General features: G+C 60.0%; 1 protein-coding gene across 5 annotated transcripts; it reads right to left on the bottom strand.

Moving 5' to 3' along the window:
- Window positions 1–612: 612 nt before the first annotated feature.
- Window positions 613–20,019, bottom strand: HID1 (HID1 domain containing). Of its 5 annotated transcripts, none has more exons than XM_060135156.1 (19): window positions 19,837–20,019; window positions 14,042–14,191; window positions 13,326–13,496; window positions 12,594–12,707; window positions 11,904–12,010; window positions 11,540–11,656; window positions 8,932–9,145; window positions 8,674–8,730; window positions 7,695–7,835; window positions 7,456–7,546; window positions 7,094–7,245; window positions 6,911–6,989; window positions 5,243–5,407; window positions 3,825–4,052; window positions 3,346–3,452; window positions 2,780–2,860; window positions 2,099–2,190; window positions 1,779–1,937; window positions 613–1,509 (listed from the first exon to the last, which is right to left on the bottom strand). In XM_060135156.1, the coding sequence occupies exons 1-19, from the start codon at window positions 19,900–19,902 to the stop codon at window positions 1,446–1,448; spliced, it is 2,355 nt and encodes a 784-aa protein (XP_059991139.1). In that variant the 5' UTR covers window positions 19,903–20,019; the 3' UTR covers window positions 613–1,445. The 5 variants fall into 5 exon arrangements, with proteins under 5 accessions (XP_059991139.1, XP_059991141.1, XP_059991142.1 ...); XM_060135158.1 differs by having other exon boundaries at window positions 12,597–12,707; XM_060135159.1 differs by lacking the exon at window positions 613–1,509 and having other exon boundaries at window positions 1,794–1,972.
- Window positions 20,020–20,572: the final 553 nt, after the last annotated feature.

The raw sequence follows: 20,572 nt of genomic DNA, 5'->3' as shown, positions 1-20,572 counted from the left end.
GGTCTCAACCCTTTGTCTGGTCCTCCCCCTGTCTGATGCACGGGAGGAGGTGGGAAGAGAGGAGCCGGGGCTCTCGCATCCCCCCACCCCTCGCCAGCACACCTTCTCCCCAGGACGGAGCCCCCGGTGACTTTCTGTAGCCGCTCACCCCAGGCCTGCCGATCCTCTGAGCCATCGGGTGGGGAGGGCAGGCACTGACAGCCCATCCATCTCCCTGAGCCCAGCGCAAACAGTGAACCGTGCCCAGGGTGAGGCCCAGGGTGAGGCGCAGGGTGAGGCGCAGGGACGGCGGCCCCGGACCCTGCAGGCCAGGCTTGTACCCCTTGCAGCTGGGTGCTGGACCCCCAGCGCTGTCTCACTGGCTGCCTGGGGGCCGTGCAGGAGGCTGGGAGGCAGGCCCCTTGCCTCTCCTGTGTGGGCTCTTTCTGTCGGGGGGGCCACAGCCTGGGGCGTCCAACCCTCCACTTCCCCACCCAAGAAAGTGACAAACGCTGGTTCCCAGGTGCGCACCGAGGGCCCTCTGGGGCCTGATTCTGGGAGGCAGAGTCCCCAGCTTCCCTGAAAACAAGAGCCATGGCCTGACCCCCTCCCCTCCAAGCACAAAGACGCAGGGCATGGAGAGGGGGTTTTATTGTGTAAAGAGGCCGATTGTACAGAGCAAAGATTGTACGGACACAGGTGGGGTGAGGGAGACCAAGAAGCCGGAATCAGGAGGATGGGGCGTTGGTATCCTGGTCCCCCTCCCCGCAAGTCATCAGGTGGTGGGCAGGGGCAGGGAGGACTGATCAGCTGTCCCCTACCCCCATTCCCTCGCCCCCATTACTGTACAAGAGCCAGTCAGGCTATATTCACTGACCCAGAAGAATATAGCAGGAGACCCTCAACACCCCACTCCAAATCCCTAAAATGCGCGAGGTCCCCTCGTCTGGCTTTCGATGCCTGTCAGCCCCAGCCTCCTCCACAAGCAGCCTGGTCACCCTCCTTCTTCCCGGGGTCCTGGCAGCGAGCCGGGCCTGGACCAGGTGGTTTCAGGTGAGGAGGATTGGAAAGGCTCCCCTCCCCCTGCCCAGGTGCCTCAAGGGGCCGCCCAAGACTCCCTCTTGGGCAGCCCACTAGGGCAGAGGGCTGGGCAGCTCAGGAGCCAGGCGGGCACTGAGGGTCAGCACAGAAACGGGTCCCGAAGGGGAGCCAGAGTGAGGCGGGCCCCTGGTGGAGGGCTGCAGCCCTGGAGACAGAAAGTTCCTCTCAATCCAGCCTGGAGGCAGGGGGGCCCCCCACCATCCCAGCCACAAGGGGCCTCCTGGCTCTGCCACTCAGGACTCAGCCACTCAAGCCCCCAGCCCTGACCGTAGTAATTTAAAGCTCAGAATGGTGGGTCGGGGGGAACATCGGGGGACCAGGGTCCCCGCCTTCCCCTGGTCCCTGCCCCTTGCAGGCTTCCATCTTCACACCCGCTGGATCTCAAACAGCTTCACATCTGTGTCGTACCAGACAGGTGGGTCCACGTTCCTGCAGAGGGAGTGGGCCGTCACCCAGGTGCCGGGAGGCCTTGCAGGAAAGACTGGGGAGGAACGAGGCTGTCGTCCTCCCACCCTGATGTTCTCTGCCCCCTGCCCCTGGGGAAGTGGGTGCCCACCCTCCACCAGACAAGACCACCCTGGCTGACTGTCTTGACATGAACCCCACTACCCTAGTGGGGCACAGCCCCACTGAGCTGACCCTCGGGTGGATGCCAGACCCACCCAGGCCGGTAACGGCCCCACCCCCAAGGGGCCCACCTCAGATAGATGACGCCCCACATGTAGGTGCGGAACCACATGGCCGTGCCCGAGTTGGCCTGGTACTTGCGGATGAGGATGGGGTGGGGCACGGGCAGCAGCCCCACCAGGGTGCCATGTTGCAGGAACCGCAGGATCTCTGACTCGTCCGTCAGGCCCCTGCCAGGGAGAGGAGGGTCTCCAATGTGCCCACTCTGAAGGTCAAGGGGAGCAGAGGGCTCACCCTGGACCCCCGAGGCCCGTGCTCCCGGCCACACCCCCAGCGCAGCCTGGGCTGGCCCCTCAGAGACCAGCCCGCCCAGCCCCGTCCCCAGCCTCACTTGTCAATGCAGATCTTCTCCACCTGGGGAACCAGCACCTGCAGCAGTCTCATGATGGTTTGCAGCGGCAGCTTCGACTTCCAGGAGAGGACCTGGGGGAGGGACTGGGGTTCCTGGGCTGGCAAGACAGCCCCCAGGGGCTGTGGCATAGGCTTGACCCCTGACCTGAAACCATGGACTCCCCAAGGCAGAAGGCATCCCCGCTCATCACAGCAAGGGCCTGGCACGGGGCAGTGCCCGTGCACAGTGACTGCTCTTCATGGGAGGAGCCGGGGCTCTCCCTGAGCAGGTCCTGTGTGCTAGAAAGTATCCCCTTTGATCCTCACAACGGCACGATGAAGTAGGGACCTTTACTATCCCCGTGCAAATGCAATTAGTGGTGATCTCAGGAATCATGTAAGGGAGTGGGCAAGTGATTTGGGGAAGGAAGTTGGAAAGGGTGATTTACTAAGAAAGGGCTGTGGACAACTGAAGCTTAACCCTGCTGGGGAACAAACTCTGGGACAGTGTAGACAGAGGAAGCCAGAGAAGCCAAGGTCATGAGACAGGACTGACCCCTAACCTGACCTGGGCCAGCGCTTGGATTTGGACCCATTCCCATCCAAGCCTCTCCTGAGCTGTTCCCAGGGCCAGGAGCCCCGGACCCACCCCCGCACCTTGTACCATCTGTCCCACCCTCACCCACTCCGACGTCGGGCTCCACTGCCCACCGGCTGATGCGCTGGACAGTCGCCGCTGCTCCCGCCACGCCTGGCTGGGCTCCTGGTCCCGGGGAAGGAATAAGAGAGAGGGATGTGGGGAGAGGGTGCAGGGGGGTGGGGAGGGCAATGAGGTCTCCCCATTGGCCCATGTTGCAGGGAGGGGGCTCACTCCCAAAGCAGGGGATAGCCCAGCCCAGCACCTTTGCCCTGGGCCCCAGGCCCTGCCTGACCCTGCCCAGCCCAGTGACAGGTTTAGGGCCAGGAGCTGACTGAGCAGACCGGGTAAAGGCCAGCCCAGCCTAGATAAGGCTGACGGGTGAGGAGTCTCAAGGCCAAGGGATTGAGCCCGTGACCAATAAACAAGGGAGGGGTCTGTGAAAGGCCCCCCATCCCCAGAGAGTCATCAGTGCCAAGCCTGACGCCCTGGGCACTGGGTACCTGCCCCTCTGCTGCACAGTGCTCCGGCCCGGCCTACACCTTGGAGGCCACGGAGAAAGGGGAAGCCCAGCCTCGCCACCCAGCCCCGCCAGGAGTCCCCGCACCGACCTCCGAGGCTGGGCTGCACTCTGCCGAGTTCTGCTGGGGTGCAGGCTCCAGGGATCGCAAGGTACCATCCTCTGACACCTGGGACTTCTCCGTCAGCTTCTCGATGCCTGGGCGGTGGGGTGGGGAGCCGTGAAGACTCCTGCCACAGTGCTCCTCCTAGAAAGCCTCTGCCTGGGGCCGGCCCCGAAAGTCTCCAACTTCCCCCCACTTCACAGATGCCGTGCCAGACCCCCCAGCGCTCAGCCCCAAGGCCCGGTCCCCCCACCAAGCTGCCCCGCCCGGGCCCCCGTACCTCCACCCCCACCCTTGCCGCCACTGCACAGCACCCTGCCCCTCGCCAGCACCGGACCTGGGGTGGCCACCAGGCTGGCCTTGAGGGTGCCCGGTCCCCCCACCAAGCTGCCCCGCCCGGGCCCCCGTACCTCCACCCCCACCCTTGCCGCCACTGCACAGCACCCTGCCCCTCGCCAGCACCGGACCTGGGGTGGCCACCAGGCTGGCCTTGAGGGTGCCCGGCTCAGCGGGGGCAGCGGGGTGGGAGCCCTCCATAGACACGCCCTCCTGTGAGCTGGTGCGGGACAAGGCCTCGGGAGCCCGGCGGCGCCGCTGCAGCGCCTTGTGGATGGTGGGCGGGTCAGTGGGCAGGTTGGCCAGCTGGTGGAAGACGCTGCGCTTTCGGATGATGGCGTAGACCAGGTTGGAGTTGCCTGTGGGGAGGAAGCGTGTCTCAGGGAGGCCCCCTCGCCACCCCCTTCACCTGGGCGTCTTCCTGGGAGGGGGAGTTTGGAGGACAGGAGGGTGTCTACCGCAGGGGGAGGCGACAGCACAGGGCACAGATGAGAGGAGACAGGCAGGGCTGGCGCCGGGCGGCATCTGTGGTCTGAGGCTACACCGGGATGCTACCTTTCGGGAAAAGAGCTTCTGGGCTGAGCTCCGCCCCTGCCCCTCCCTGGTACCTTCCGGACCCTCTCACCACCCAGCACTAAGGGGTAACAGCTGGCAGAGTGGGGCGGGCCCAGCGTGTCAGTGTCCCACCAAGCCAGCTGTTCAATATTTTGACTGTCCCCCAAGTCAGGTCACCGGGAAGAAGGACGATATGGCGTGCGCCTGTGCTCTGTCGCCCACACTGAACGCCCTTGGCTCCCGGGGAGATAAAAGACGCTTTTATGGGCCTTCAATGCCCCGTCCACCGCTCTGGTCCCTGCCTCTCACCACCCTGCTCTGCTTCCACTTCAACACATCTCACCCCAGGGCCTTTGCACACATTGTGCTCCCCCCATGTTCTTCTACCCCTCCCCACCCCCATTCACCCCTCATAGATCAGTGCAAATATTACTTATTTGGGAAATAATAACTGCTGACATTTCGTTCACCAGGCAAGTGCTAAGTGCTTTTCTGGGATTATTTTACTTAATCTTCTCGATATCCTCTGAGATGGAGACTGGGAATTATCATTATGGCCATCTTACAGATGAAGAAACTGAGGCTCAGAGAGGTTATGTGCACGCAGTCACAGAGCTAAGTGGCAAGGCCCTAACTGACACCAGGCAGCCCAGCATCTGTGACACCCAGCAGGACCATGCCACTCTACACTTCCCTCTCAACAGACTTAAGATGGCCTGTTTGTCTGGGTGACCATCTGTTTGAAGTCCCGCTCCGTGCTCCCTCCCCAGCTATGAGCCTCACGGGGCAGAGGGCACTCTGCTTTGTTCCCCAGTGAATCCCCTGCACCAGGCACAGGGTTTGGTATGCAGTAGGTGCTCAATAAATGCACGCTGGACAAACAAACACGGGGGTGGAGGGCTGTGCCCTCCTCAGATGGGGAGGTGTCCCCGCCCACTGCCCACTCTGGTTCCTGCCCCCGAGGCCAGGCCAGGGGCTTGGACCGGTGCCTCACCGTCAAACTGGTACTGGATGATGTTGTTGAAGACCTCGAGGAGGAAGAAGACCAGGTGGTGGTTCTGGGCGGCAGAGAAGAGGAACCAGGTGGTGGAGAAGGCCTCCAGCAGGTGCAGCAGCTTGTTGGCGGCCACCATGGACAGGCTCTTGAGGTAGGGGGACACTGCAGGGGAGGGGTCGGCTCACTCCTGGGGCCCCCGCCAACCACCCCAGCACATCCTGGGCCTGGGTGGGACACGATGCTACTGCTCCCACACCCTCCCTGCCCCCTGCCTGTGAAGTCCCCCGAAAAGTCAGGAAGACCAAGCGCCAGAGGCTAAAGCCACACTGGCCATGCCTCCTGCAGAGCCCCAGGGCTCCACCCCGGCCCCTCCCCTGTGGACAGCCGCCACCGTTTACAAAGCCACTCACACACTCCATCTCCCCGACTCCTCCCTGCATCTGAGAGGGAGGTGGACAGAGAGGAGACCGTCCCCATTTGACAGATGAGGAAACTGAGGCTCAGAGAGGTTCATAAACTTGTCCAGAGTTCTCCAGTTATAAAATGATTGGGCAGGGATACAAACACAGGATCTTTAACTCTTTCTAGAACATCAAGCTGGGAATTCCTTGGCGATCCAGTGGTTAGGACTCCGAGCTTCCACTGCAGGGGGCCCAGATTCGATCCCTGGTCAGGGAACTAAGATCCCAAAAGCTGCACAGTGCCGCCAAAAACTAAAAATATTATTTAAAAGAATTTGAATAGAATGTCAAGCTGATATTCCATATATAATGAGATAGAGATTTTCTGCACAGCCTGTGAAGGGGGAGTCGGAGATGCGAGGCTGCACACGGCTTGAAGTCACAGACTGATCTGTGTGTTTCCTTGCCCTGTGCCTTTCTCCCTCAGGATGGGGCAGGGCTGGTGGCTACCTTGTTCACAAATGCATTCTCAGTGAAGGTTTGTGGGGTGGAGCCAGTGATGGAAAGTGAGATTCTGGCCCCAGAACTCACAGTCCAACGATGCAGCTAGAGGTCGCCAAGGCCCTACAACATCCCACCCACCCTGGAGTCCAAATCGGACCACGGAGAAGTCAGCCCCTCCCATTCAGGACCCTCCTCTCCAAAAAGCAGCCACGCGGAAGTCATGCCGCCCCAGCCCTGGGCCCCGACCTTGCTGGGTCCCGTGCCCCTGTCAGCCTGAGCCCCCCCCACCCCAGCTCGGAGGCAGCCACCTACAGCCCTTGCTTGTGGGCGGGGCCCTCATCTGAACCTGCGCAGTCCAATACCTCAGCCGCAAGCCACATGTGGCCATTAAGTGCTAGAAACGTAGTCCTAATGGATGTGTGCTGCACGCATGGAACACACACACAAGATTTGGAAGCCTGCATTCAAAAACGAATGCAGAACATCTCAATAATTTTGTATTCTGGTTACATATTGAGATGATGGTATTTTGGATACAACAGATTAAATTCAATATACAATAAAATTATTGTCACCTCTCTTTTTCTTTCCTTCTTCCTTTTTAATGTGGCTACTAGAAAACTGACCAGTACATACTTGGCTGCCCTAATATTTCTATTGTACCCAGCCGGTTTGAACCAGGGAGCCAGCGGCAGGTCAGCCTGTGGCCTGGCGCCCCCTGGTGGTGGGCATGGGGAAGGCGGGCTCTGGGGCCCCCTACCGTTGACGACGATGGTGAGCAGACAATCGAAGAGGGGCTGCAGCCGCTGGTGCCCGCTGGTGATGATCTTGTGGAAAACCTGTGCGGGGAGGCAGAGGAGCAGCCATGGGGTCCCTGGCGCCTCCAGACTCAGCCGAGGGGACGTTACACCACACCCCCAGGTCCTGACGGGAGCTCCCTCACCACAATGAGCAGGTCGGCGTGGGTGCCGGTGAAGACCGGGATGTCCATAGGCACGCGCACTGAGTAGGGCTTGTTCAGCCGCACCCCGAAGTTCCGTTCGCCGCTCAGAAGCAGCAGGATGAAGACGCCGATGTGCATCAGGCCCACCCGAGCTGCGGCACGTGGCATGGGAGGGGTCACCACGCTGGGTGGGGAGGGGAGGAAAGGAGCCCAGGGCAGGGACCCTTCTTGGGGGTAAAGGGAGAAGCCCTTCCCGGGAGGTCGGGGCACCAGGCCTGAGCTGCTGGGAGGCAGGACAGACTGGCCGAAACTGCCCCTCCGCGAGGAACCCCCCAGGGATCCTCAGCCCACCCCAGCCTTACACTGGTCTGCTCGGGCATCGTTGAGGAAGTAGAGGATGGGCACCAGGATATCCAGCACATCACTGCTCTTCAGCACAAAGAAGAGGAATTTCTGGGGGGAGGCGGAGACAGATGGGCAGAGTCAGGGGGAGGGGCAGCTCTGCCCCACCCTCTCCCTCTGCCGGGAGCCTCCCCAGACGCTGTCCCCATCCCTGAGGCAGACCACTGCCCGCCAGCCTGGGCCCCCGAGGCCGGCCCACCTTGTTGAAGTCGCAGAGCTTCCAGAAGAGGACCAGCAACTCCTGGTGGAACTGGATCTTCTTGGTGGAGTTGGGCAGGTAGGTCTGGAGCAGGGGGTTGGAGAGCAGCCGGGCTATGCCCTTGAGGATGAACTGGAAGTCCTGGGTGGGGGAAGGGCAGGGGCCTGTCCAGTCCGGCTCCCCACAATCCAGGCTTCCTGGCCAGGCCTCCCACAAATGCCTCCGAGCCCCCCAGGGCCTGATCCCACCTCTAGAGCCTGAGGGGCCCAGATGCCAGTGTCATCAACAGCTGTCCTGGGGGCAGCCCCTCAGAAGCTGGGTCCAGGGCAGGTCTAGAGAGCACCCCGCCCCTCCACCAGACCACAGGCTCCCCATCTGCTCTTAGTGACCTCCTCACGTGCACACTGGACTCCTGCCCGCCTGGACTCCTTGCTGACAGGTGACATCCTTCCACCCCTCCCCATCGCCCTGTGACACGTGAGGAGCATTCTATCCTCAGAGAGCTGTCATTCACTGAGCACCTGCTGCCTGCTGGACTGTGCTCTCAACCAATCCTCACTACAAGGCAAGGGCACAGTTACTGTTCCCATGTCATAGTGGCAGAGGTTAGAGCTCTGGGAGCACAGGAACCTCCCCCAACGTCACAAGACACAGGAACTCAGGTGTGACTGGCCTTTCCATCCACTGTCATTCCCCCACCAAACCTGACATCAGAGCCACCTCCTCCTGGAAGTCTTCCCGGCTACCCTCACCCAGTTGAGGCCATCAGCCCTTTTCTGAGTCTCAAGACCCTCGCGGTCCTGCCATCACTACTTCACCTGTGGTGGCCTGAGTGCACGGGGACCGTGGTTCCTTCATATAGGGGTCAGGACTCTCCCTACCCCCATCTCATCTGCATCCCCTCACACCTTGCAAGGCCACAACCTTTGTGGAGGGTGGAATCAAGAACCCACAAGAGCAAGAGCATCGTTGGACTCACCTCCTCGCGATGGATGCGGGACAGGTAGTTCACAAACAGGTTCTCGGGCCCTGGAGGCTGTGGAGGGCGGAGCCTGGGGTGAGCAGGTGCCTTCACCCCCTGCCCCTACGCCAGGCCTAGGCAGTGCAGCAGTACCCCCTCTGACCCCAGATACCCCCACGAGGTGCCCACTGGATATCCTTTGCCCAGCTCCGCTAGAGGGGGTGCCACCCGCCCACAGCCTGGCAGGGCGGGCTGCCCTCCCTCTCCCGTCCTTACGTCAGCATCATCCATGGCCGTGCCTGTGGTGGTACCGTCCACGGTGGGCGTGGCGCCGTCATGGTCCAAGCTGACAATGAGCACTTGGGCAGCTTCCTCCACCAGGGGTTCCCGGTGGTCAGAGAAGAGCAGGTGGTTGTAGGGGATCCCGTAGCCCACAGGGTCATAGGCACACACGGTGTTGAGGAGGGAGGTGAAGAGGGGCAGGGCGTGTCTGCGGCAGGAGAGGAGGGGCGGGGCTTCAGAGACCCCACCCACCAGCCCAGCCCTCCCTCCGCCCCCAGCCATGGCCAGGTGGGAGGGTCAGCCAGGCCAGCCCCCTCATTCCACAAGGGTTTCAGTGCCAGGCCGCCATCTTCGGGCCAGGGAGCAGAACCAGGAGTTCATCCCTTCCGACGAAGGAGAGACCCCTCCTCATCCTTGCCTGCATCTGGGACCCAGGCCAGGCTGGGCCAAGGCCGGAAGGAATTTATTACCAAGAGTGGGATGGCCAGTCCTGAGGGGCTCTTTGTAGGATAGCGTGCCCACACCCCTTAGATTTTCACCCCCAGGGGTTGAAGCCTATTGTTTTTTTTTAATTAATTTTAAAAGTTATTTATTATTTATTTATTTATGGCTGCATTGGGTCTTCGTTGCTGCGCGTGGGCTTTCTCTAGTTGCAGTGAGCGGGGGCTACTCTTCGTTGCAGTGCGCGGGCTTCTCATTGTCGTGGCTTCTCTTGCAGAGCACAGGCTCTAGGTGTGCGAGCTTCAGTAGTTGTGGCTCGCGGGCTCTAGAGCGCAGGCTCAGGAGTTGTGGCTCGCGGGCCTAGTTGCTCTGCGGCGTGTGGGATCTTCCCGGGCCAGGGCTCGAACCTGTGTCCCTTTCATTGGCAGGCAGATTCTTAACCACTGCGCCACCAGGGAAGCCCTTTAATTATTTTTTTAAATACTTTTTAGAGCAGTTTTAGGTTCACAGCAAAATTGAGAGGAAGGCACAGAGATTTCCCCCGTGAAACCTCTGCCCCAACACGTGCACAGTCTTCCCCACTATCAACATCCCCCATCAGGGTGGTACACTTGTTACAGCTGTAGGCCCTACATCGACATATCATTTTCACCCAAAGTCCACAGCTTACATCAGGATTCACTCTTTTTTTTTTTTTCGGCCACACCACAGCTTGTGGGATCTTAGTTCCCCGATCAGGGATCGAACCTGGGCCCTCAGCAGTGAAAGCACTGAGTCCTAACCACTGGACCGCCAGGGAAGTCCCCAGGCTTCACTCTTGACGCTGTATGATCTACAGGGTTGGGCAAATGTATAAAGGACATGCCCCTGACGTTTTTGAGGGGCAGGTACCCTTCCTTGGGGCTTCAGAGAAGGGCTGGAGGGCCCACAGGGAAGGCGGGCTTCCCCTTGGGAGGCAAAGCATGTGCCCCATGCCCCAGCCCCCAGGCCACAGAATGACTCCGTTCAGAGATTTGTAAGATATCAGAGGTCAAGCTCCTCATCTTACAGATGAGGAAACTGAGACCCAAGGGGGTTAATCAAGTGGCAAAGTGGCCATTTGCCCCATAATGCTGGTGAGAAAGAAAACTCTGGCCAGCTTTTGACCGTGCCTGGTGGAGGGAGTCACCTGGGTTCTCGCTCCTTCTGGGAGCTGGGGGCTGAGGTGGGGGAAAGGGGCAGCCAGCCAGCAAAACCTGAAGGATGAGGCCTGCCATGTGGGAATCAGAGTCTAGAAGAGGGTGAACCATGACACTGAGGAGCACTAACGCCTGTGCAGCCAGCGCATAGCTGGAGCTGCACAGCTGGAGCACGTGTACCTGCTCTAAATACTCAATCCAGCCATGGGACACCTCCATGTGCTCCTATGCCCCCCACTGCCCATAAATGCCCCCATGTGGGCGGGGCTTCCCCACCCTTCAGGGTATTTATCACGCCCCCTCTCCACCCACTGAATAAACTGCACAGCCCAGGGAATTCCCTGGCGGCCCAGTGGTTAGGACCCGGTGTTTTCACTGCCGAGGGCCCGGATTCAATCCCTGGTTGGGGAACTAAGATCCCGCAAGCCCCACGGTGCGGCCAATAAAAATAAAATAAATTACACTGCCCGATACAAGCTACATGTAGCTATGGAGAGCTTAAAATGTGGCTGGTCTGAAGTGAGATGTGCTGTGAATGTAAACTAAACACTTGATTTTGAAAACTCACTATGAAAAGGGAATGCAAAACATTTCAATAATTTTGTATAGTGATTACATGTTAAATGCTAATATTTCAGATATATTGGGTTAAATGAAATACAGTATTAAAATTAATGTCACCTATTTCTTTTTTATTTTTAAAGGTCTCTACTAGAAATGTTTAAGTTGCATGTGTGGTTCACATTATATTTCTACTGGATAGCAGGGCTCTAGATGGAGGACTCAGGCATGGGTCATCCAGGGCCCCCCAATGGGACATGGGACAGAGCTGGCGTAAGGTGTGACCGTTCTTATAGGTCATCACCACGAGGGGGCAGCACATCCCCTCAAATAAGACTCACAGGGCTGGCAAACGGCCTCAGCGCCGGGCTGCCTGGAACCAAGAGGAGGAGAAATGGAAAGAAAGGCCAGGGGCCCCTCACCTGTTCTCTGTGGAACAAAAAAACTGCACCCATGGATTGACACTGCTGCTGTCTGGAGCTGGGGGCAGGTACATGGCCTCAGAAAAGCACGTCAGCAGCAGTTTCAGCAGCTCCATCCTTGGGCAGGGAGGACAGAGGAGAGGGTTCAGTACCTGAGGACCACAGTTCTCCTGTAGGAGGGCACGCCCACCCTGCCCCGCCCCAGCTCAGGTCCATGAAAAGAAATGACTCCATTTTATCCCTGCGAGGCTGAAGTTGGGTCACGAGCGGGCAGGGTCTCCTTGGAAGACCCCACGCGTGGTTCCCTCTCTGAACTGTGCAGGGGGCCAGGCCTGGGGTCCAGCTACTTCCTCAGCAAGCTCACCGGTTCATGTCGTGGTTGTAGTTGGGCTGGGGGGAGTGAGCAAAGCCCACACCAGCCTCCCAGATGTATTCACAGCTGTCCAGAGAGTGGATGTCCTCCGCCGAGTCCTGGGGACAGGGTCAGAGAGAAATCAGGCCAACCCAAGCCCCCCGCTATCCTTGGGGGCAAAGACCCTCATATTCTCCTAAAGACAGACCCTCAAAATGCCCCAGGTGCTAATGCACACGGGAAGAAATGAATGTTCTCAACCTCTTGAAAGCTCCTTTTCCTTCAGTCTGGTACTTGCTCAATCCAGTTTGAGACAGGGAGAGAGAGACAGGGAGGGAGCAGAACGGAATCAGGTGCCCCTGGTGGTGCGTGGGAGTGGGGGACGGAGAGCAGTCAAGGTCCAGTCCACGGGTCCACGGGCAGTGAGAGGGCCAGGGCTCCTGTGTGTAAGCCCCACTCCTCCACCCACGGCCCAGGCCAAGACAATGGGTGCTTGTGCCCGATTTCCTGGATGCAGCGGGCAGGGCCGGGCACCAGCTGGCTCCCCTCCAGCCGTGCCAGCCGCCGCCCCCTCCCCGGGACCATGCGTGCCAGGCAGCCCCACCTTCCTGGAGCAGCCCCTGCCCAAGGGAATTTCAAGCGGCCCCAACCTGGGACCAGAGCCCTCCTCGGCCCGGGGGGCGGGGATTGGGGGGCTCTCACCACGGTGCTCCTCCGGTGGCTCTGGACGGTGAAATCTGGGCAGAAGAGCAGATCAGCGACGGCCAGGAGCAGGGACTCGGCCAGGGGCCGCGCGTTCTCGTCATCGTCCTCTCCCTGCTTGGGACACAGCGCCTATAGGCCCCCTCAGTCGTAGCTGGCTAAGGAGAGGTGGCCCCAGGACTTGGAGGGGGGATGGGAGGAGGACGGGGTCTGGGCCCAGGCAGACACTCGCGGGCAGAGGGATGGAGGAAGAGGTGGGAGAAGGAACAGGAAGTAGACCCCTAATCACCCCAAACCTCCCAAGGCAGAAGCGGGACAGAGTGGGGAGCGGGGCTGGGACCAGTGAGGAGACCTTCCCACTGACTGGGAGGGGACAGGTGAGTCCCCTAAACTCTAGAGCCTCAGCCCTGCTGGGAATCACTGCCCACCTCCCCACCCCCCTGCCAGTTGCTTGGACAGAAAGTCAGGGAGGGGGTGGGGCAGCCGGGGGGAGGGCCCAGCTGCCCTGCCCCCATCTCTGCCCAGCTGTAGAGGCAGAGACCCCCATGGGAGAGAAAGCGGGGGCTCAAGGAGGAAGAGCTGGCCCCCCTCCTCAGCAGCACCCGCACTGCCCCTATATCTGCCCTTCCCAAACCCCAGAAGAGGTCTGGAGGAATGTGGCCGGCCCTGAAGGGGTTCCTTCCCTGTCACCACAACTCCACCTCCCGCCCAGCCCCGGCCAGGTCCACAGACCGCTCCTCGCCCGGCCCCGGGCACTGTGGACCAGAAGAAGCCCCTCCAGTCAGGGTCCTCAAAGATGTAGGGCAGCACGCGGGTGAGCAGCCGGCTGCAGTTCAGGACAATCTGCTTCTCCTTCTCCGAATGGCAGCCGCTCTCAGCTCCCTGCACCAGCTTCTCAACAGCCTGCGAGGATGGGCAGAGAGGCACGCTGGCAGGGTAGGGAGTGGGGCCCTGGCACTTGGGGTCAGGCTGGGCACCCCAGGCTTCAGAGGGGGAGAGACAGTGGGGCCACCCTACCGGACCGCCTCTCCAGACAGGGTCAGCCAGCCCAGGAGGATGGGACATGGGCCAGGGAGCAGCTTAGAGAATCCTGGGAGCGAGACCCAGCCCACCACTCACTGGCTGAGATCTTGCTAAGTGACCAGCCATCTGGCCCTCAGTTTCCTCATCTGTAAAATGGCGACATTGACAGGACCAACCACACAGGTGAGCTACATGAGCTGACTATGGACAGTGTCACCCACAGGCAGCCCTCACAGGCACCACCACTTCCCCCAGAGCCCAGCCAGGGGGAGAAGTGAGTGAAGACTTGGGACCACTCCAACCTGGGTGGAGGATTTCCTGGGTGCCTTCCCTCTCGGACCACAGGGCTGGGCCAGCTCCAGCCTCCCTGGGAGGGTGGGAAATGCTCAGGTGGGAGTGGCAGTGAGGGCCAGAGCACCCTTCACCTTGTAGCACAGAGTGGCCAGGTTGGAGGGCGACTCCTCTCGCACTGCCCGGATCTCCGCTGCCGGCACCAGTGCAAAGACATCCTGAACCGAGGTGGCCGTGTCTGCCCAGAACTGGTCCCAAAAGGCGTCATCAGTGGCTTCCACGGGCTGTGGGGAGATACGGTATCCAGAGCTGCACGGTCTCTTGCCAGCAGGTCCACAGTTTGCCCACCCTGTAGCTAAGGGAGCCCCCGAAAGGGAAGCCCCCTACTCCATCCCTGCTGGTGCCAGGAGCCTTCCCACATGGGAGACATCCTTCAGCCACCATGAGCCCCGGGTGGCACAGGCAGGCTGGGGACACTTGACACAGATGGTCAGGGGCCAGCTGGACACTGAATCCAGTAGCCAAAGCCCAGCCCAGTCCCTGAGGGACTGTGTGACCCTGAGTAGCTCACCATCCCCCTCTGGCAGGCCCTCCCCACCTGGGGGCCTCCCCAGGCCACACCCCTAAATCAAGCGCCCAGGGAAGAGAGCCAGGCTGTGCCCCTCCCCCTAGGAAGAAGACAAGGGGACCTATGCTCATTTCCATTCACCCAGGCTGCCCCCTTGGCCCCAGCCTCCACCCTCTGCTGGTACACCCAACAGATGCCAAATCTAAAGGCGTCACCCCGCGGCTCTCTGACAACACCTGCTCCTCTTGGTACCCACCACCTGTGCTGCAGTTCAGGCCCCTCTTGCCAGGGCCCCACCTCCAAATTCACCCCCTCGATCCCACCTCCACGCTGTCCCCAACACGCATTCAAAACACAGCACCAGGGCTTCCCTGGTGGCACAGTGGTTGAGAGTCCGCCTGCCGATGCAGGGGACGCGGGTTCGTGCCCCGGTCCGGGAAGATCCCACATGCCGCGGAGCGGCTGGGCCCGTGAGCCATGGCCGCTGAGCCTGTGCGTCCAGAGCCTGTGCTCTGCAACGGGAGAGGCCACAGCAGTGAGAGGCCCGCGTACCGCAAAAAAGAAAAAAAAAAAACACAGCACCAAAGGCATTGTTCCCTCAACAAAGATCTTAGGGCTCCCCACTGCCTGCAGAGTCCAGACCTCGGCCAGAGAGTCAGCCAAGATCACACCTAAACACACATACAAGCCACACACGTGCACGTACACATACATGGACACATGTACATACACAAGTGTGCACAGGTATGTGTGTGCACACACACCTGTATTTACTATCCCAACAACACAACCCTGCTATATTTTCTCTTTGCCTTTGCTCAGACTGTCCCCTCTTCCCAGCACGCCCGCCCCTTCTAACACATCCCAAAGTCCCACCGGTCCTATCAAGGCAACATGCCTTCAACACACGTATGCCTTTTAAGTTATATAGTCGGTCATATAGACAACCAATTTGAATCATGGACTCCACTTCTAGAAATCTTTCCTGAGGAAATGGTCTGAGAAGTGCAGGTATGAGGATGTTTACTGAAGGGTTGATAACAGTGAAAAGTTGGAATCAACCTAAATAACCAACAACTGGGGAAATGCTTGAAAAGTTAAGGCACCCGCATACAGTGGAATATTACACAGCCATCGGAATCACGTCTTCAAAGAATATGAATGAATGGAAAATGCTCACAGTACAATGTTATATGAAAAAGGCAAGATATAAAACTAACTATAGGGGACTTCCCTGGTGGCACAGTGGTTAAGAATCCGCCTGCCAATGCAGGGGACACGGGTTCGAGCCCTGGTCCGGGAAGATCCCACATGCCGCGGAGCAACGAAGCCCATGCGCCACAACTACTGAGCCCACGTGCCACAACTACTGAAGCTCGCATGCCTAGAGCCCGTGCCCCACAACAAGAGAAGCCACTGCAAGGAGAAGCCCGTGCACCACAACGATGAGTAGCCCCCGCTAGCCGCAACTAGAGAAAGCCTGCGCACAGCAACGAAGACCCCACGCAGCCATAAATAAATAAATAAATTTATTTAAAAAACCTAACTATAGGATGATCACAATTTTGTGTTAAATTATACAGGAATAAAAGCCTAGAAGAAAATGACAGAATGTCAACGGCAATTATCTCACGGGGTGGTTATTCTTTTCTTTATATTTTTCTGTAAGCGCATGTATTACTATTTTTTCCTTTTGAATGTTCATCTGTTTGAGGGGCGTCCAAGACACTCTTACCCTTCTGAATAGCACTTCCTGCAAGAGATCTTCCTGGGTTGCTCCAATCAACCTAGACTTTTGCCTTCTCTGAAAGGGCTGATAATGGGGCCCTGCTACCCCACCACAAACCCGCATGCAATATGCATCAGTCTTACCATCAGAAAAAAATACGAATCTCGTTAAAAAATAATTCTGTTCTCCGAAGCCGCTTCTTCCAAGAAGTCTCCCAGAGCTTGGACCAGCGGGCTCCCTCCCACCTTGGAACCCCCCTCAGTCACTCATAGTCCCCAACAGGGCTGGGCGCGCTTGCCAGAGGCCCCGCTAGTCCATCAGCCCTTCTTCCCTGACCGTGCACTTGAGGCCTATGGCAGACACTCAGCCAAAGCCTGGAATTAGTCCTAGAGAGAGATCCCTTCAGCCCCGCCACGGGGCAGAGCTGAGCACCAGTGGGGCTGCCCGAACTCAGGCCTGGCCACAAGCCTCCCAGGGTCCAGGTTTACCCTAGCCCACCCCCCAAACAATGCCCCCCTCTGAGGTACAGGGCAGCATGTGGCCATGGCCTTCAGGGCAGGCCCAGCACCAGGACGTGCTCAGTTCCAGAACTGGTAGAGCGAGTTAGCCGGGCAGAGAGGAACAAAGACCAAAGGAGGGTCCCTGGGGCTGGGGTTTGCTGGCCCACATGCCCTCAGTCCAGACAGCTCTCTGACACTCCCTGGGATCCAGGGGAAACACATCCCCGTGTGGGTGGCCGGGGTGGGAGTGGGGAAGGAACATCCCAGAAAACGTGCAGAGCCCCCCACCATCTGGGAACACCTCTGGGATGCCACCTTCCCCACCTCCCACATAGCCACTAGCCCCTTAAAGGGGCAGACACTCATCAAGTGGAGTTGACCTCTGACCTAGTTCATCAGGTAAGTGTCACCTGGGGATTGAATTCAAAATGAGGAGAGAGCCTTGGGAGGGAACTTGGGAGGCCCCAGGGCAGCCCAGACCTGAAGCAGATGAAAGCCCCAGCTCTGGGAGCTGGCCTTGAACTTCAGGAGTGAAGACTTTCACCTCCCCCATCCTCAACTTGGGCCTCCCCACCTGGTCCCAGCTGCGGCTCAGACACTTCAGTTTGGTGACCATTACCTGACCATACCAGGCTAGCCTGATGCTACAGGTACTGCCAGGGTCACTGGAACTTTTGTTGGAGGGGGGACATGGCTTAGCCCCTGCCTCAGTTACCCCAGCTGGGCTCCACCCAACGCAAGGAAGCTTCTAAAATCCAAGCGTTTCTTTTCTGGAGGTGGGCAGGCCCATGCTGCCAGGGGCACTGAGCTACCCTGGTGGGAAACCAGATATTCTTAGCATAGCTTTACCAGGACCTGCTCAGACCAAAGCCCCTGCCAGCCTGGGGGACCAGCTGCATCTTTTGAACCTCTCTGGTGGTGGGGAGAAGGGAAGGACCAGCAGTGCTCTAGCCTGCTAAGGGTGACCTGTACCGGAGGACTGTGTCACAACGGCATCCACACACACGTACATGTGCACACACGTAAACATGGACCCACCCGGTATCATCTGACCTATGGCAAACGACCTCCAAATGGGCAGGATCTAGGAGAGGGTCCCAGGTCCAGGAATGTGACCCGCCAGGGCCCCACCCACACCAGGAAAGGCTCCGGAAACACAGCCAAAGCCGCTGGCCCTCAGGACCAGGGTCAGGCCTAGCCCGAGGCAGGAAGAAAACAGGATGCAGCACAGGAAGGCAGGGAAGGCCGAGCGGTGGCAGCTCTGGCCGAGGCCACGGGAAAAGGTGCTGGGTCTGTTTGTCTGCTGCCCAGAGCAAAAATCAGTGTTCACAGCACAGCCTCTGAAGGCCTGGGAAAGGAAGACACCTTGTGGACACAGCTGGCCTGAATCTCCTTGGGGACACCGAGTGGCAAGGTCTGGAAACGCCATCTCGGATCTGGTCCCGTCTCTTGAGCTGCCCAAGCCAGGTCACTACATAGGGCAGGTGGCCTCATTCCTGAGGCCCCCTCCCACCTGCAGGGCCCAGGGCCCTCCAGAGGGAGACCCAGGCTGGTCTCTGGCTCCAGTCCTGTCCCAAGCCAACTCACTGTCCCCAGCTGGGAAACGAGACAGCACCATCTCAGTCAGCCCTGTCCCAGGGCCACAGCCAGGGAAAGATGGAGACGCACTGTATTTTGGGGAGGGGACCGGAGCATGTAGGAATCTTGTCCACGCAGATCCTCTGGGACGTGGCCCTGCTGGCCTGGCAAAGGACCCTGGCTGCTGAGGCTACAGCCCATACCTTGTTCCTCCAACAAGGTGTTCCCCCCCCCCCAGGTAGGTAAACATGGAGGCCTCCCTCCCTTCCTCTCCCTATGGCCCCGCACTGAGAGGCTGGCCCACCTGCCACCCTCAGATCCAAGCGCCAGAAATAACCAGGAGCCATGGGGGAAGTGGCGAGAAGCAAGGCCTGGTTTCCATCAAACACCTCTCAGCTGGGGCTGGACTCTCCAGCCGGGCTGTTTGCCGGGCTCCTGACCTTTCTCTTGTGGGATTGAGAGAGTGTGGGACCAGAGGCCTGGTCTCTGCAGCTGTGACCAGCTTGCTGTGGGGAAATGGCTCCCCTGAACCCACTCTAATTGCCTAGAGCCAGAGACAGCCCTGGGGGCGGGCGTAGGAGGAAAGTCCCAGATGGCGGCAGGTCCTGACTCCCTTGAAAGCGGGGGATCTGAGGAGTGAGAGCTGGGCATCTCTGTGGCCAGAGCAGCCTGGCTCCAAGAGTGAGGAGAGAGGGGTGGGCAGGGAAGAAGCCTTGCTGGGGCCAGGTCCTTGCGCTGGGGGCAAGGAGGTGGCCTCTGTGCCACTTGTGGACTCAGGGGAGTGTGCAAGCATGGCCTAGGGTGAAAGATACCCTCAGGTATCAAGGGCAGCCTAGACTGGTCTTAGCCCTGACCCAGAAAACAGAGGGTACCTGCAAACACAGCCAACCCCACCGCTGGGCCTCAAAGGGGGAGCCCCCTGGAGCAGTGGTCCCCAGCTGGGAACCTGGATTCCACAGAGCTGGGAGCAGGTCCCCTTGCCAGGCTGCAGCGCTGCCCGCCACTCTGCGTGTTCCCAGCAAGACCTGGGCCTTTCCTGGCCGTGGGCATCGACCTGGGCCCAGCGAGGCCGCTGCCGCTGCCGCGAACCAGCTGTTTCGCGGATCCGGGAGGGCGCCGGCCGGCTTTGTTTGCATTGAGTCAGCCGGGTCTGTGCCTCCGGCACCCGCGGGCACCGAGGGGCAGGGAGGAGAGCAGGGAGGTGTTTTGGGGCGGGGGAGGAGGCTGGAGATGCGAGGCTGGAGGGGCTTGGGGGGGGTGGACAGAGGGGCGGACAGCGGCGACGCCGGCTTGGAGAGTAGACACGTCAGCCTAAGGTGGCAGCAGGAGCTGCGGGAAAAGGGATGTTCCCGGGAGAGAAGGCCGGGGGTGGGGGCTAGGGGATGGAGCCCTGGGATGCAGGCCAAGGGGTCTCGCTCCGGCCCTGGCCTCAGCGTCACCCTCCTGGCCATCTGGTCCCCCTATCTCCCGGCAAGCCAAGTTCTTGCAGCCCCCCAGCCCTGCCCAGCCCCCAGCCCGGCAGGTGGGTGGGGAGGCCGGGGGCCCCGGGCGCACCTGCGTCTTGGTGGTGAGCTGGATCACCGCCTTTCGGAAGTTCAGCTTGGAGTCCGCCGACCCCATATCGCTGGAGCCCGCTCCGGCCCGGCCCTGGCCCTGACTCCCGCCCGGGCCCCGGCTCGGTATCCAGCTCCAGCTCCGCGGGCCCAGCTGCTCTCGCAGGAGCGGACCGGCGCACCCCACCCGCTCGCCCGGCGTCGACCCCGCCCCCTCCTGGCTCCTCCTCTCCGGGCTCCGCCCCCCGCACCTGCCGCTCCCCGCACCGCCCATTCCCGGCTCCCGGGGTCTGCCCCTCCGATCCACTGCTGCCCCACTCCCCGGGTCTTTCCCAACCGGACCGGTTGCCTCTGCGACCTTTCTTCTGCGTGGCAGCGTTATCCCCCCTCGGTCTCTCCCATTTCCACCCAGCCCCCGGGGCCCGCAACTCTCCCAGCCTCCCGTCCCCTGCCCCCATCCTCACCATTGGTCCCCACGCCATCACTGGGCCCACACTTTCAAAGCCAGCCCTCTCCCGTTTCTTCCTTGTCAGTCCCTGTACTCGCATTCTGAGCATTCTCTCTTTTAGTTCCCCTTTTTCTGACCTGTCAAACCCACATGTCCAGACGGCCCGGCTGTTATTGCAGTCACCAGCCCTCAGCCTTCCGTTCTGTAGAAGAGAAGCCCTGATTCAGTGCCCCTGCTCCAAGAAAGCAGCTCCGCGGTCTAATGAGAGCGAGAGGTCCCTCCAGGTCCC

This window comes from Lagenorhynchus albirostris, chromosome 20, assembly GCF_949774975.1.
Source record: "Lagenorhynchus albirostris chromosome 20, mLagAlb1.1, whole genome shotgun sequence".
Lineage (NCBI taxonomy): Eukaryota > Metazoa > Chordata > Mammalia > Artiodactyla > Delphinidae > Lagenorhynchus > Lagenorhynchus albirostris.
This window is presented reverse-complemented; position numbering and strand designations above follow the sequence as displayed.